Below are 13,615 nucleotides of genomic sequence, written 5' to 3' on the forward strand. Positions count from 1 at the left end.
TTGAGTAAAGCTCGTTGATAATTTGTCCCTTTGCCCCTGGTGATAAAAGGCTGCACGCAAAACTGGGTCTATTCTATACATGGGCGTAGGAGGCATCCAGAGATTTGGGGGCCAGGGGGACCAGCTTCCAGGGGTCTTTTTTGTTAATAAAAGGGCCTTTAGGGATGGATTGATTGCCAAAACTTTAAGGACACTACTAGCTAGTGTGGTATATATTTATTCTCCTATTTCATAGGTGGGGGAGGAGGGGTGTTTCCACCCGGTTCCTAGGTACGTCTTTATAGCACGCGTATGATGTGAACAGTCTCAGTATCTCGGGGAAAAGCCCGCATATTTTCGTGTGTTGTGGCGCAATACTATTTGAATTATTTATCGATTATTAGATGCAAATATTTCGGAAATGAGCACTTTTTCTGTAACAAAATTCCCTCCAGATATTTCACCTGGATATCAGTGAAAAATTCCTTACAGCAAGCCAGACAACAGAGGCCAGACAAGGGAGAAATGCCGGACACAACAGCGCACAATTACAGATCAATTTAATATTGATAGCTAGTTCACTGTAGCTAGGGAAAGTGCCCCAGATTTTGCAGCCTAGTCCCAGGCCTTGTAAATGCGCGCTGCAGAATTTGAGCGCATCATGAAGTCTGGGTTAGTCTGGGGCGACCGGACAAACGGACGTACGTTACACGGCTGCCAGCCCGTCCGTTTTAGCCTTTAAACACGGCTATCAGCCGTATGACTTAGATGAACCGGGTGCACTCCCCCCCCCACTAAAGACAGGTCAATGGGTCAACCAACGACCTCAACAAAATGGCGGGTACTTTTGAGCATCGCCACCTGTTCTTGCTCGAAAGATATGTTCCCTTTTGCAGAAAGCACCGATTAAAGTGCTAGGAAGATGTCCAAAGTCGAGGGTGGCGACGATGCCCAGAAAGATGAAGGACATTTGAGGGGGGAAGTTTTGTTGAGTGGTTTCATAAAGAAGGCTTTGCAAGCCAAAGTTCAGGTATCTTGAACGTGTTGTTCCGTGTGGCAAATTGTGAGCATTGATTTCTAAGATAAATGTTGTTTATTTGTTTACGAGAACGCCAAGTTTTTTAAGATGTTGCTATTTTGCTACATTTTATTGCATTTTGTTACAGTTTGCTACTTTTATTTTACTTTTAAGCAGTTGCATTTCAAAATTCCAATGAAGTTGGAACTTTATATAAACAGTGAAATGCTAATGGAACTTGCTGACTTGCCCTAGCATATGTTCATTGCTTCATGCACTGATTAATTTCCTTTCATTCATTTGGTTGCATACAGGGAAAAACCAAAGATTATGACAATCTTGTTCAAAAATTGACAACATGTAGGGACGAGGTAAGATATGAGTCCTAACCCTAACCCCCTAACCCCCTCCACCACCACCACCATGCAGCCTTCAATGAATTCTACCATCATCATTAGATGGGGAAAGTGTACATTGACTGATAGAAAGTCTTATTTTAGCCATCTGACATGAAGAAGTACTTGTTCGGGTTGAAAAATTGTATTTCCAGTTTGACCAAAGAGTATGACACACTTGTTGGTGCTGCATTGGTAAGTGTGGAGATGACAAATGCCTTTCAGGGTGCATTCTGTGTAGCTTACACTCCACAGATCAATCTTCGGCGTAAAGTTGCAATGCTTTTACATAGCAGAGTACCAATGCAGCTGTGATCAACTCTTGTAGGCACTGCCCTGGTCAGATAAAGATGATGGCACTGTAAGTGAATTTGTGGATTTTCTCACGAACCTGGTGTCATCACAGACTTACTATCTCCACGCTTGCCTAAAGATGTTGATCAAGAACTTCTCACCAGGTACAAAATTCTCATTTAATCATGGAACATTGGCTATCAGTCAAAATCATCCTGTACAGATGCACAGTCAGCTGAATTGTAAACAATTATATGCCTTCAAGACCTATGTTGATAGCTAATTTCTTAGCATCTTCACCTTTTATTTACAGTAGGTAAAGTAATCTAGTTTAGCTGAGCTATATTAATCATTGAACCCCATTTTTTGTTCAAGATGAAAAGAAAGGACAGCCATTGGAAGAGATTGACTTGGATGGTATGCTGTTCAGTAATATCAGCACTTTGAGGTTTGATGCAAATGTCAAGTTGTTTAACAGAATTCCCATGTATTTTTAGTGCAGCAAAAGAGATTCCAAAGCACCCATAAGGCTTTGCAAGCTGTTGTGGAAATTGTTCCAACGTAAGTTAATTTTATTTCATAATAATGGCCTGGACTAATTTTTCACAATACTTTAATAGTAGACACAGTTTAGAACTGATACATGCTATATCCTTTTTCATAAATGAAGTTCTAGTTTAGTTTTTGTTTAATCTTAAATGGATTTGATAGATATACTCTGCATGTCATGTCGCCTTCCTTTCCTTTTGCTCTGTTTTGCTCAAAGATTTTTTCCAAACTTTTGTCATATTCTTTCCAGGGCTCCTGCATATTTGTTACCAGTGATTGTTCAGAATTATCCTTACATGAAGAAGTCATTGGCTCACCACGTATGTAAGACGTAACCGCTTAAAACTAAATAATTAAACACAGTTACAACCATAGACAACCATATTTTATTCTGTTTTATATAAGTCATTTTGAGGAGTTTTTTTCTAAAACCGCAGTTCTCATTTGTATCAACAGGCAACACTAAACGTACCAATTTCTAAACAGTGCCAGTGGTCTTCGCGTTTTGCAAACCTAAAATGCATCTAAAACTAAGTGTGCTTAATATATAATTTGAAAAACAAAATATCAAAATAAAGGAATAAAATGACACTCCGCTCTGTAAATGGAATTTTAAAAACCACTTATGTCTTCTGTATAAACCGTATTCATTTCTGAATCGCGAGAACCGACGACGTTGACAACGTGACGACCAATTAATCACTGCGTTTGTTTACATTTTGGTATACAAATCAGATCGCGTAAAATGGTGTTTTCGCGGGGAAACCCGTGAATTTCACAGCGTTTGATTTCATCACAAAAGGCCAGCAAAAAATGATATTTCCTAAACATGTTCGAGTCGTACTGGCGATAATTTTGAAAAACACTGGTAGGACGCCGGAAATTTTCGGTGGTACAAATTTAGAAAAATTACTTTGCACGCTTGAATGAAATAGAAATCTGAAATTCAGCCCTTTCATGGCCATGTTTAATTAATGCCATATTCCGAGGTTTTTCCCGCGAAAACACGTGTGTATGCCACTTCACGCGACCTGATTGGTCCTTATCCGAGATGTAAAAACACCGTGATCATGAACTCCCATGGGACTTTCAAAAGGCCTTCGCTGTTGTTCACGACGCGGCAAATCACTGATTCCATCTCAAAGCATTGGAAAGTCCAACTTTAAGTGCGGTTTAGTGAAAGTTTTCCTACTCTCTTCAAGCAATTACTTTAAATTACCCATTGTACCTAATTATATACGATTGATAAATAAATAAATATTTTTGCCGTCGTCGCTACGTCTTAAATCCCTTAAATTAAATTATTATTAAATCATTGACATGCATGCAGCGACGCCTAAAGGCAAGCATGTTTCAAGCAACGACCAACGTTTTACGTGATAGCAACGTTTTAAACCCGAAATTACTATGTTCTGTGCTGTTAAAGGCTAGTGTTAGCGACGTCAGTAAATCTCCAGGTCAATCGCTATTCAATTTTTCAAGTACTTTCTTTTGATTGCCAAAGCACCACTCATTTCAAACCAATCTGTTTGTTTAACAGGAATATTATGTGAAGAATTTACTTCAACTTTTCATATACGCTCCAAGTTTACATCAGGATATTTTGGAGGTTATTTGCAGTCATTTCCTGAAAATTGATGTAAGTTTTCTGCCTTAATTTCTGGGCCTTTAATACTGAAGTCTCGCATCTGGAATACCATGATTATAATCTTTATTGCATCGTCCTAAAATAGGTGGAAATCCCGAAAGAGGAACTCCACGATGAAGGGCAAGGTGAAGCCACGCAGTTTGACGTAGAGTTGGTAAGTTATTTGATTCTATATTAAATGTATTTGACAATTAACGCTGTACAATAGTTGGAGGTACTACTATAGGACTAATCGCGAATGGAGGGTCTTACTATATTAGATTAACCCCGGTTTTATAGCTGCAAGATTATGGGCTTTTAAGAGTCAATCACAGATACTTCAAACTGATAACCCACTAGACTAGTGACTATAGCGCCGTAACACGAAAATCGCAAGACCTTTTTATTCTCGTTCCAATAACTTGAAAAATTCTTGATCTTTTTTCCGCCCAAAAATTTAAATCACTTGACACTTAGGGGTTGTTAACATGCCCGGTTACCGAGATTTAACGAAGCGTAAAACGGACTTTGAGGTATTGAAAGAAGTCACATCACTCACATGCTATTGTTAGGATGATCACACGACCACAAGAATCATGTTATTTACTCATTTCAATATACCTCAAAGTCCATTTTACGCTTTTAAATCTCGGTAACTGGGCTCAGTGAACAGCCCCTTAATATAAAATGTATATACCATTTCTGTTTGTCAGTTTTTTTCTGAGACACTTTGGAACTAATGAGTAATGTGATGTCATTTAATGATCGCAGGAACACGACGGAGACGAGCAGGAGGAAACGACGAAGACTCAGGATGATGATGAAGAAAGTCAACCAGAGAAAATGAACAATGAAATGGCGGAAAAATTAGATGTCCTCATGAACATAATGTTTAAATATATCAAGAATGCGTGTCACGTCGAAGGTATGACTCGTGTAAAGATACTTTCACTACGGATATCAGAAATACTGGAATTATTACCAGTGCTATTATCAATACTCGGATGCAAAGTTTCGAGCCTTTCTCGTTTTGGGTATAAGCTATATCGTAGCCGCCAGAAAACCTTTAAATGTTTGCGGTTATTCTTTCCTAGAAATGTACAACCTGGATGTTGCATCAGACGTGTTCGAAACATTTCTTGAGGTATATGTGTCAATAACTTTTGGCAGAGGACCTACAAAATGTCCGTCAATATAAAGTGTGTAATTTAAAACCTTGAAAGTCTTTGAGTCAGTAGTGAAGAGGTGCTTCAAATCGATTTTATATTCAGCTTCAGTCTCGAGTCGTGCTATTTTTCACACAGTGTCTATACATGCAGTACATCCAAAACGTAATAATTTTTGTATTTTTTTAGGTGTTTTTAAAAGTTATTTTCCCAACTCACAACTCCTGTCACGTGCAATTTTTGATATTCTATATTTGTAGTTTTGATGAGGTAAGTTTCGGCAGAACTTGCTTATAAAATTTGGGATGCTTGTTCGTAAAACCTTTGATTAAATTTTTTTTTCAGCTTTTTGTAAATAAATTCCTTGAAGTTTGCTGGGCAAAGGTATATTATTATAAAGGCGCCTTGATATAACTTAATTCTGCCAAAGAACTTTTCGTTCGCCGTTCTTTGTTCTAAAATACTTGTATATAGCGTGTTTACCATCAAGAGAAATTTATAAAACTTTAATCTTTTGGCTTTTGCAGTTTCAAGATCCCAGTACGCCACTGATACTTCGACAAACGGCTGCGGCGTACATCGGAAGCCTGGTAGCTAGGGCTAACTATATCACACGGAGGTTTATTGTCAAACGTTTTGACGTGCCTATAATATCAACGAATGTCACTGCAGCGTATAAATAAATGCGATCACCCTAAGCGATTTGAATAGACTTTGAGTGAGTGAGTAACTTTTGAATAAATATTGAATAACTTCTAAATATTTTTCTTAGTGTTGTACAAACTTGTTTGGAACTGCTTGTGAGCTGGATTCATGGGTGAGCCTATAGCGCATGCGTGTATAGTCAAAACCGCAACCTTCATTGAATCGCTGTACTAATATTTTTATGATTGTACTGTTGATTTTTTTATAGCTATAAATGTTGATTTTTTATAGCTATATCGACGAGTTTGATAGCGCATCTGGAAGAGCTGACGCGAATAAACACGGTCATTTTTACTCTCTGTGTCAGGTACTAAACCATTTCAGATATATTCAAGTGCAAGTGTATAAATTACTCTCTCTGCATGGGTATGACTTTCTATGATAAGTCCCGGTTTATACTGTCGAAGTTCCTGTGCTCATGCACAGTTGAGAATTTGCATTGCTAAATCCCAAGTCCCAAATGTTTTGCAGCGAGTATAACGATGAAGTATGACTCAGAGTTAACCACTGTTTTCGTTCCTTGAATATTTCTACCAAATATTTGAAACTACCGTTTGAAAATTCCAACTGTGATCACAGAAAATTTGACAATGTGAACGGTCCGAGCCTTATGTATATATTTTCTCTTATTTATAGGCCATATTTTATATCTTTGTGTTTTGCCATTCAAAATTATTGGAAAACGAGGAAGGTAACTACATTAATAAATTAATGTCATTATAAAAAGAGACATTCAAAATTGTTTTCAAAACTGAATCTTTGACATCCCTGTTGTTGGTAGGAATAAATTTTGTTCAGCGTCTGAACTTCGAGCGAATCATTACGTGTAAATTAAACCCTTTGAAGGTTAGTTCAGCACCATTTTTTAACAATTTGCGATTAGGTATTCAGGTTTCTACTTTCTAGGCGTGATGAGCTTATCGAGTTCCGATCGAAATACGGCGTGAATTAGATTTTTTGCTGTTCTCTTGCTAGGTCTGCCTTTCAACTGTTGTTAAAATGTTCGCTGTTGTAACAAGGTAATAATAATATAGTTGTACATTTATTGTTTTGATTTGTAGATGTTTACACAAATTTCACAATCTGTGTCGAATTTGTGGACAGTGCATAGGTGATTTTGTATAAGGAAATACGAATATTACAAAGTTGCATGCAAAAATGAATTCGCGTGTTGGCAAAAATATTTATGAATTGTATATGAACATTCTTCTTGCAGAATGAACGAAGTTGTATTTTGTTACACCATCATTGAGAAGAACAATCGCAGTATGCTTCCTGTTGCTTCATCAAGCTTTAATTCATCTGTTGCAAAACTTAGTTTGCTTAATCAATTGGATTCATTTTTTCCTTTTGATCCTTATATGCTGAAGAAGTAAGTGCATAAATCAAGTTAAAGAAGTATGATAGAAATGTCTTCGACCCTGAATTGAGTTTACTACAGATTTTTTTAAAAGCAGAACCGAAATGAATATATACCAAATCTGTCAAACCAAGAAGTATATCTTTATTATTAATCAATCGCCCTGCATGAAAGCGAAACGTAAAATGTGATACACACATAATTTTAAAATTTTACATCACTATAGGTCTCGGAAATTTATTGAAGATATCTACCGCGAATGGGAAGGACTGGAACCCGATACTGGCCACTCCGAAGTAAGTTTTTCTCAATGTCCGAGTAATCGTAGATATTTTGGGTTACTTTCTGAGATTTATTAATTGTTCAGGCTAATTAATGACAAAAAGTCTGTCAAATTAGTTCAGCCGCTATATGCAGTGAATGCTTTTGAAGGCTTCAGTTTTTTACTCATTTTGTACAAGGGGAACTTACATCGATTGTTTCCACAGGATGAAGAAAACGAGGACTATTTAGACCTTGGAAAGACACCAGAGTCGCTGCCGATGGCATCGCTCAATTCATTCAGTGAAATGTCAATATCTCCTGGTTTCACTAAGGTTTGATCTAAGCATAACAACCTTACGCATAGTGTATTGTGCATTAATTGTGGCTGGCAATCATCCAGACTGACTCCATCATGCAGAATTTTTGACACAAGCAAATTTACGAAGCGTTAGACTAATCGTATTGTGGGCTAATAAAACAAAATGGCTACTGAATAGCGACAGAACGAGATACCAGTAAATGAAGGCCTTTTGTGATAAAGCTCTTTTGTGATAAAGGTATCCTGGTTTGTAGAATTCTAACAATGTGTCCTAGGATTACTTTGTTATGGTATGCCACCGCGAAGTAAAGGGACAAACATTTGAACAAGATATTTATCGTTTGAAACTTTGTATACTGACTTTTATTAAGAATCTCAATGCAAAAGGATTTGACTGAGAAAAGATTTAATTCGTAGTCTCAAAAAGTACATATATAGACAAATACTGATTACGTACATTGACATTGTATATATGGAATGAGCTGCAATCGAACTGGGAAGTGACTGGAAATGACATATTTTCTTTTTATGATTATATATTTTTAGTTTTTCACGCAATTCGTAAAACTAAGAAAAAGCTCACGTTCCCGTCAAAATATACAGTACCTGCTGTAAAGTTAAATTCACAATATCAAAAAAGATGGCGGCATGTCGATTAAGAAAAATTTTTTGCGAATTTAAATCGGTTCCGACAGCAAAGTTTGTTCAAAGTTTGTGCAAAGGTTCCGACAAAAAATGTTTCATACAGATTAGGCGAGGATTTGCTACCTTTTGACGTAATTTCGTGTCGCTGAGCTAAAGTTTTCTGTTAAAAATAAGCCATTTTCGTTTTGCGAAAAGCTACGTTGATATCGACATGTGTCAATATCTTTTTGAGAGAATTTTGCGGAGAATTTTGCTTTTGTTGACAAAATTGGACACAGGACACATACGATGAACAAACTCGCTAAAAGAAGATTAGTCCTTACTAAGTTATGATTTGACAGTAAACTGAATTGTTTTCTTCTCTGATTTAAACTCCCCCAAAAAATTCTTAAAATTGACAAGCGGCCATCTTTTTTACTATAGCGAATTATTCTTGGGAATTTGGCCTACCATGCAACTATGGAAGCCAAGCGCGTTGGCCAAACCTAATATTTAATGCTATTTGCTAGTTTTAGTGCAAAAAGATTATATAAAGACTATATTGTCTGTATATAAATTAATTAAAATAACAAGTTAAAATGGGATTGTTTTGAATTATGGTTATTCAGTTGTTTAGTCAAGATTTTTCACAGGTGCTGCCACTTTGATTTGAAGAGATTCAAATTCCGGTCAGTGTGTGATTCAAAACCATTTCTAAAAACTGGAAATTCAACAACGCATGATTACTGGACTGAATGTATATTTAGATGGGGGATGACTGTTTGGGATTTGGCGTAGTTTATACATAGGAGTCGATTTCTATCGATGAATGTAATAACAAGCGAACGTAATTGAGACTCGGTCCGGCGCCATCTTTGGAGTCATTTGAAGACTTACTTGTTCGTAGTTGATTTGAACGACGCCGGTTTGCGAGGCATCATGTTTCCTGAAGGCATCCGTGAGCGTTTTCAACATGACACAGCATTGGATGAAGTCGTCGAACTTCATGCTTCGCGTGTTTGTACGGTCAAACTTTCGTACACATAGATCCGTGAACTGAGGCGACCTAAAAGTAAGGTTTAAAGTTCAGGTTGGTAGATTTATTGGTGGTGCCTCGCCTCGGGAAAAACGGACGAGTTTTAGCAATGCGGTTTCAAACATATTTTGTCAGGAATATGTTCGAGTTTCGCAGTTTCGAGCTTCGTGTGAAACTCTTTAAGAAATAAGAAAATCAAACGTAATCTTAACTCTTTAGGAGATAAGAAAATCAAACGTCTCAATGAGACGACTCACGGATGCACGAATAGCCGATTAATTGTTGGCTAGTAGACTAACCAGATAAACAAGTTTTAATACTATAAGCGCGCAAAGCAGGTTGGTCGAGTTAATGGCACTAAAGAATGCGAGACCGTTAGCAACGACTCCCTGAAACTCCTACGGAGTATCCGTGCGTCAAAAAGGAACTCTGCGAAGGGTCATTTCATGTTAACACAAGATTTGAGCTTTATTTAAAACAAGACAACAAGTTAACGGTGATACTTTGGACTTTATTTCAATGCATCCGTTTGACTGTGACTTTGAAACGGTTGTATAATATCGCCGTGAACTCGTCTTTAGTGATTGAAGCTGAAAACTTGTTTTTTTTTCTATATCTGATACACGAATATACGTGACAATATCTGATACTTACAGACGATAGCCAAAAGATCCGAACGCGACGTTCAATTCTCGGGCATCGATCGTTCCTGATCTATCCGTGTCGAATCTGTTTTATGGAAAACAAAATGGTTTTTAATGGCCTGTTAAACGCAGTGCAATTTTTCTGGCAACATGCAATGGAATCCTATACTTTTAGGAGAAGAAAATTACTGAAGAGTCTTTCTCGCGTAATCCTATAATACAAAATTTGCCGACCGCAGACGCAGAACTGTATGTTCCCCATTTTCCAATATTTCTGCATCGAGACTTTTCGATGTTACTAATTTTAAAATGCTTTTTTCTAGATTTGCTGATGACTTTTCATAGTTTTAAACTTAGTTAAAGGGGGAATGGTCCATACTTGAAGTTTCATTTCCAATAATTTCATTTCGAAAAGGACCCTTTGATGTTTATAGCGGTGCGGTTCTGGTTTGTTTTCTTATTCTGTGGACTTGATATAGTTTAGCGCTTTTTCGTTGCACATGAAGCGCTGGCGAAATGGCAATGGCGAACACGTGTTCTGAACAGGTTTGTAAAAATCCTTTTAAAATATATATAAGAAATCTATAACTCGTTGTAGTATGTTTCATGAAACACAAATAGGTCGAAGGCCTTCAGGTTTTTACAAAAGACGGCGATTTTTTCTATCCATTTGTATGAAAACGCGAACAAAAGGACGAGATATTCACCGCTTCTTTTCACTTCGACTTAATCGTTAGAAAAGCTACATTTCTTGCCACAAACGTTCGTCCATAGCCATATATGATTTGTGTCTAATTTAAAAATCGAGGTATTCACCTATCAAAACAATTTTTCCATTCCTGAATGTATTTCCACAACGCTGAAAATTCATGAATATCGATGGTTCCTGATCTGAAAAATACAATCGACGCTAATACTTTACAGCATGTTCCACACCAGAATTGTGGTCGGCGAGCTTCCCCAGTGTAGCAAGGAGATTAGTTGGGGAGGTGGGTAAATTTGCCACCCAATTGTACAGAATAAATTTTGAAAATAGAATTTTAGGTAGGCTAAACCTAAAAAAGGTTTTTTAGGTGGGTGCCAGGTGAAAGGCATGTACATCACTGTTGGTGACATGTCATGCAGTCTAGAGGGGGTTTTCCTCCACTGCTGACCTGCCCCCAATCTATACACCCAGGTAATTTATATGCCCTTGCCATTCTGTTTATCCAAAAACAGCTTACTCTGGTACTCTCAAAAACCAGACTTAAATAATTCTTGGGTTCAAAGGGTATTAAGTTGGAGTGGAAACATACACACTTCAAATTCAAGCCAGGGACAGTTGAAGGAAAAGTGAGTCCACTATAGGTCCTCCGGCAGGAATCGAACCTACGTTTTTGCGATGCCGGTGCAATGCTCTTGCCAGTGGCATCGCAAAAGTGTAGGTTTGATTCCTGCCAGAGGACCTATAGTTGACTCATTTTTCCTTCAACTGTCCCTGTCTTGAATTTAAAGTGTGTATAATTCCACTCAAACTTAAGACCCTTTAAACCCTAGAATTTACGTGCATCTAGTGAAATGTGAAAAATCACAATTAAATAATTCTTACTTGTCCTTGTCAAACATTCCAATCATGAGACGACATGTTTCAGAATTGAATTGCGACCAGTTACCATTGAGCAAGGCCCTCTGAAGTTCATCTGAGGAAATACCACCAGAGTTGTCCTGGTCTACAGCCTACAAAGTTCCATATAGCTGTTTGTTAGAGGAGGTATTTATATTGGAAATTTGGAATACCCATTGATAAACTGTTTCTAAACTGTTTTTGATAGAATTGTAATTTAAGGCACCAGGCTAGGCAGCCAGGATCATCCTGGTTAGATCATCTCTTATTGTTCCAGTGTTACTACAGGAGGAAACCTAAACTAAACGAACTTTATTTATACTGCATAGCTCTATCAGTTCTAAACTGTTTTTCCTTGAGGTCCAGTAAGGATCATCTCTTATTGATCCAGTGTTACTACAGGAGGAAACCTAAACTAAACTAACTTTATTTACACTGGATAGCTCTATCTACCAGTTCTAAACTGTTTTTCCTTGAGGTCCAGTAAGGATCATCTCTTATTGATCCAGTGTTACTGCAGAAGGAAACCTAAACTAAACTAACTTTATTTAGTTAGGGATAGCTTTATCAGTTCTAAACTGTTCTTCCTAGAGATCAAGTAAAGACTTTATTTATACTGGATAGTTCAATTAGCCTTTTTATAGTTGTGATAATCTACTATCCTAAGTCCTATCCTATTGAACTGTCCTAAACTGTATACAATAGGTGTACTACATTCAATTACAAGGTATGTACCTGAAACCATTGCCATAATGCCATGTCAATTCCAGGTGGAGGCCCTGTTTGAGGACGCATTGAGGGATTATAGGCTGGGTATGTGTAGGGTTGGTGCCCTGCGGGTTGGCCGTAAGGATTGTGTGCTTGTTGATAAGGATGCGATTGTGGTGGGGGTGCATTGCCAAAATGGGGAGGTGGTGCTTGACCATAAGGATTAGGTGCAGCCTATTAATTAGAAAACAAAGTAGTTGTGTGATATTTTACTAAAAAAATTCCCTCTGTGCTCCATAACATGTTATATAATAGATACGCCTACAAATGCCAGTTTTCAGACTTGGCAATCAGTGCATAAACAGAAATGGCACAAGAACTTGTTTCTATTTATCAGAATGACATTTATACAACCAATTTTATCATGTGAATGGGCGTTGACTGGTCGGTACTACACCACTGTTAAATTAAGCACACCATCTACCATTAAATTAATTAATGTTGCCACATGGTTGGTTTTGTTGAAATTAACAGTTATTTCGTTAAATGTAGCTAATACTTTGCAGTGCACTTTGGTCAAGATGATTGCAGTAACAAGGTGCTCTTTATTCGGTTTATTGCATATGAATTTTGTCTTAAACGATCTCTTAGCGTAATGAATTCCTGCTATTAAAAGTGCTTCGGCATAATCGAGATCACGATGCTAAAATTGTATGTACATACTTTTGGTAAAACACATGCCATTTTAGATAGAATTGGTTTCATAAAGAATAAGAGGTAAACGACAAGCATTTTTTGAGTGAATACTGTCTTAGTAATACTAGGGCTTACAGCGATCCGTCTTGAAATTGATATATTTTGTTTACATATTTAGAGCATACTGTGACACAGTTCACTATATATGGTTGAAGAGCGTCTAACTGTGTGCTTTAGAGTTTCGCCACTTACCCCGTAACCTTGGTTATATGCAGGCGGTCTTTGGTTCCACGACATGTTTGTAACAGTTCAATTTTATAGCATAACACTTTAGAAACGCTTCCAAACCTCGCAAACTTCCGTAAATCAAGGTCGTGTTTTTTGCTTGTTTTTATTTGGAATTTCTTAGATTCTTCCCGGAAAATTGTTTCCGCGCAATCACTGAGACTGAGTACTAAATACCAGTGCATCCACTTTGAAAGTATTTTCCATAATTCCATTACACTTTTATTAGTTTTATACAACTTTTTATTGTGTATTTATTCTCAGTATTATCCATTATGAAATATTATAGGTGAATAGAAAGTGTATAAAATAATATTGTAGTTATGGTAAACATTGCAGTTGA

General features: G+C 37.2%; 2 protein-coding genes across 2 annotated transcripts; one reads left to right on the forward strand and one right to left on the reverse strand.

Annotated features, from left to right (window-relative positions):
- The first annotated feature begins 662 nt into the window (after nt 1-662).
- On the forward strand, nt 663-7,986 carry LOC114529127 (RNA polymerase I-specific transcription initiation factor RRN3-like). The gene is made up of 22 exons (XM_028550874.1): nt 663-1,009; nt 1,312-1,368; nt 1,498-1,587; nt 1,721-1,850; nt 2,062-2,103; nt 2,184-2,247; nt 2,486-2,555; nt 3,776-3,874; nt 3,969-4,037; nt 4,634-4,787; nt 4,957-5,006; nt 5,218-5,298; nt 5,374-5,412; nt 5,556-5,647; nt 5,801-5,845; nt 5,965-6,040; nt 6,370-6,424; nt 6,515-6,579; nt 6,709-6,752; nt 6,950-7,105; nt 7,320-7,389; nt 7,582-7,986. The coding sequence occupies exons 1-22, from the start codon at nt 902-904 to the stop codon at nt 7,693-7,695; spliced, it is 1,770 nt and encodes a 589-aa protein (XP_028406675.1). The 5' UTR covers nt 663-901; the 3' UTR covers nt 7,696-7,986.
- Nucleotides 7,987-8,065: 79 nt separating this feature from the next.
- Nucleotides 8,066-13,399, reverse strand: LOC114529128 (programmed cell death protein 6-like). Its single transcript, XM_028550875.1, has 7 exons — nt 13,240-13,399; nt 12,319-12,525; nt 11,569-11,696; nt 10,797-10,871; nt 9,991-10,065; nt 9,198-9,366; nt 8,066-9,021 (listed from the first exon to the last, which is right to left on the reverse strand). The coding sequence occupies exons 1-7, from the start codon at nt 13,282-13,284 to the stop codon at nt 8,980-8,982; spliced, it is 741 nt and encodes a 246-aa protein (XP_028406676.1). The 5' UTR covers nt 13,285-13,399; the 3' UTR covers nt 8,066-8,979.
- Between the last annotated feature and the right edge of the window lie 216 nt (nt 13,400-13,615).

This window comes from Dendronephthya gigantea, unplaced genomic scaffold (assembly GCF_004324835.1).
Source record: "Dendronephthya gigantea isolate DGI-Jeju-01 unplaced genomic scaffold, DenGig_1.0 000053F, whole genome shotgun sequence".
In the NCBI taxonomy this organism is placed as follows: Eukaryota; Metazoa; Cnidaria; class Anthozoa; order Malacalcyonacea; family Nephtheidae; genus Dendronephthya; species Dendronephthya gigantea.

Coding starts and splice junctions, on each gene's coding strand:
- LOC114529128 (XM_028550875.1), bottom strand. CDS start 13,284: ATGTCGTGGAACCAAAGACCGCCTGCATATAACCAAGGTTACGGG. Junction 10,066..10,796: donor TGGAAAAATTGTTTTGATAG/GTGAATACCTCG, acceptor TCCATAAAACAG/ATTCGACACGGATAGATCAG. Junction 9,367..9,990: donor GGATCTTTTGGCTATCGTCT/GTAAGTATCAGA, acceptor CCTTACTTTTAG/GTCGCCTCAGTTCACGGATC.
- LOC114529127 (XM_028550874.1), top strand. CDS start 902: ATGTCCAAAGTCGAGGGTGGCGACGATGCCCAGAAAGATGAAGGACAT. Junction 5,007..5,217: donor TGTTCGAAACATTTCTTGAG/GTATATGTGTCA, acceptor GTATTTTTTTAG/GTGTTTTTAAAAGTTATTTT. Junction 6,425..6,514: donor ATTATTGGAAAACGAGGAAG/GTAACTACATTA, acceptor TGTTGTTGGTAG/GAATAAATTTTGTTCAGCGT.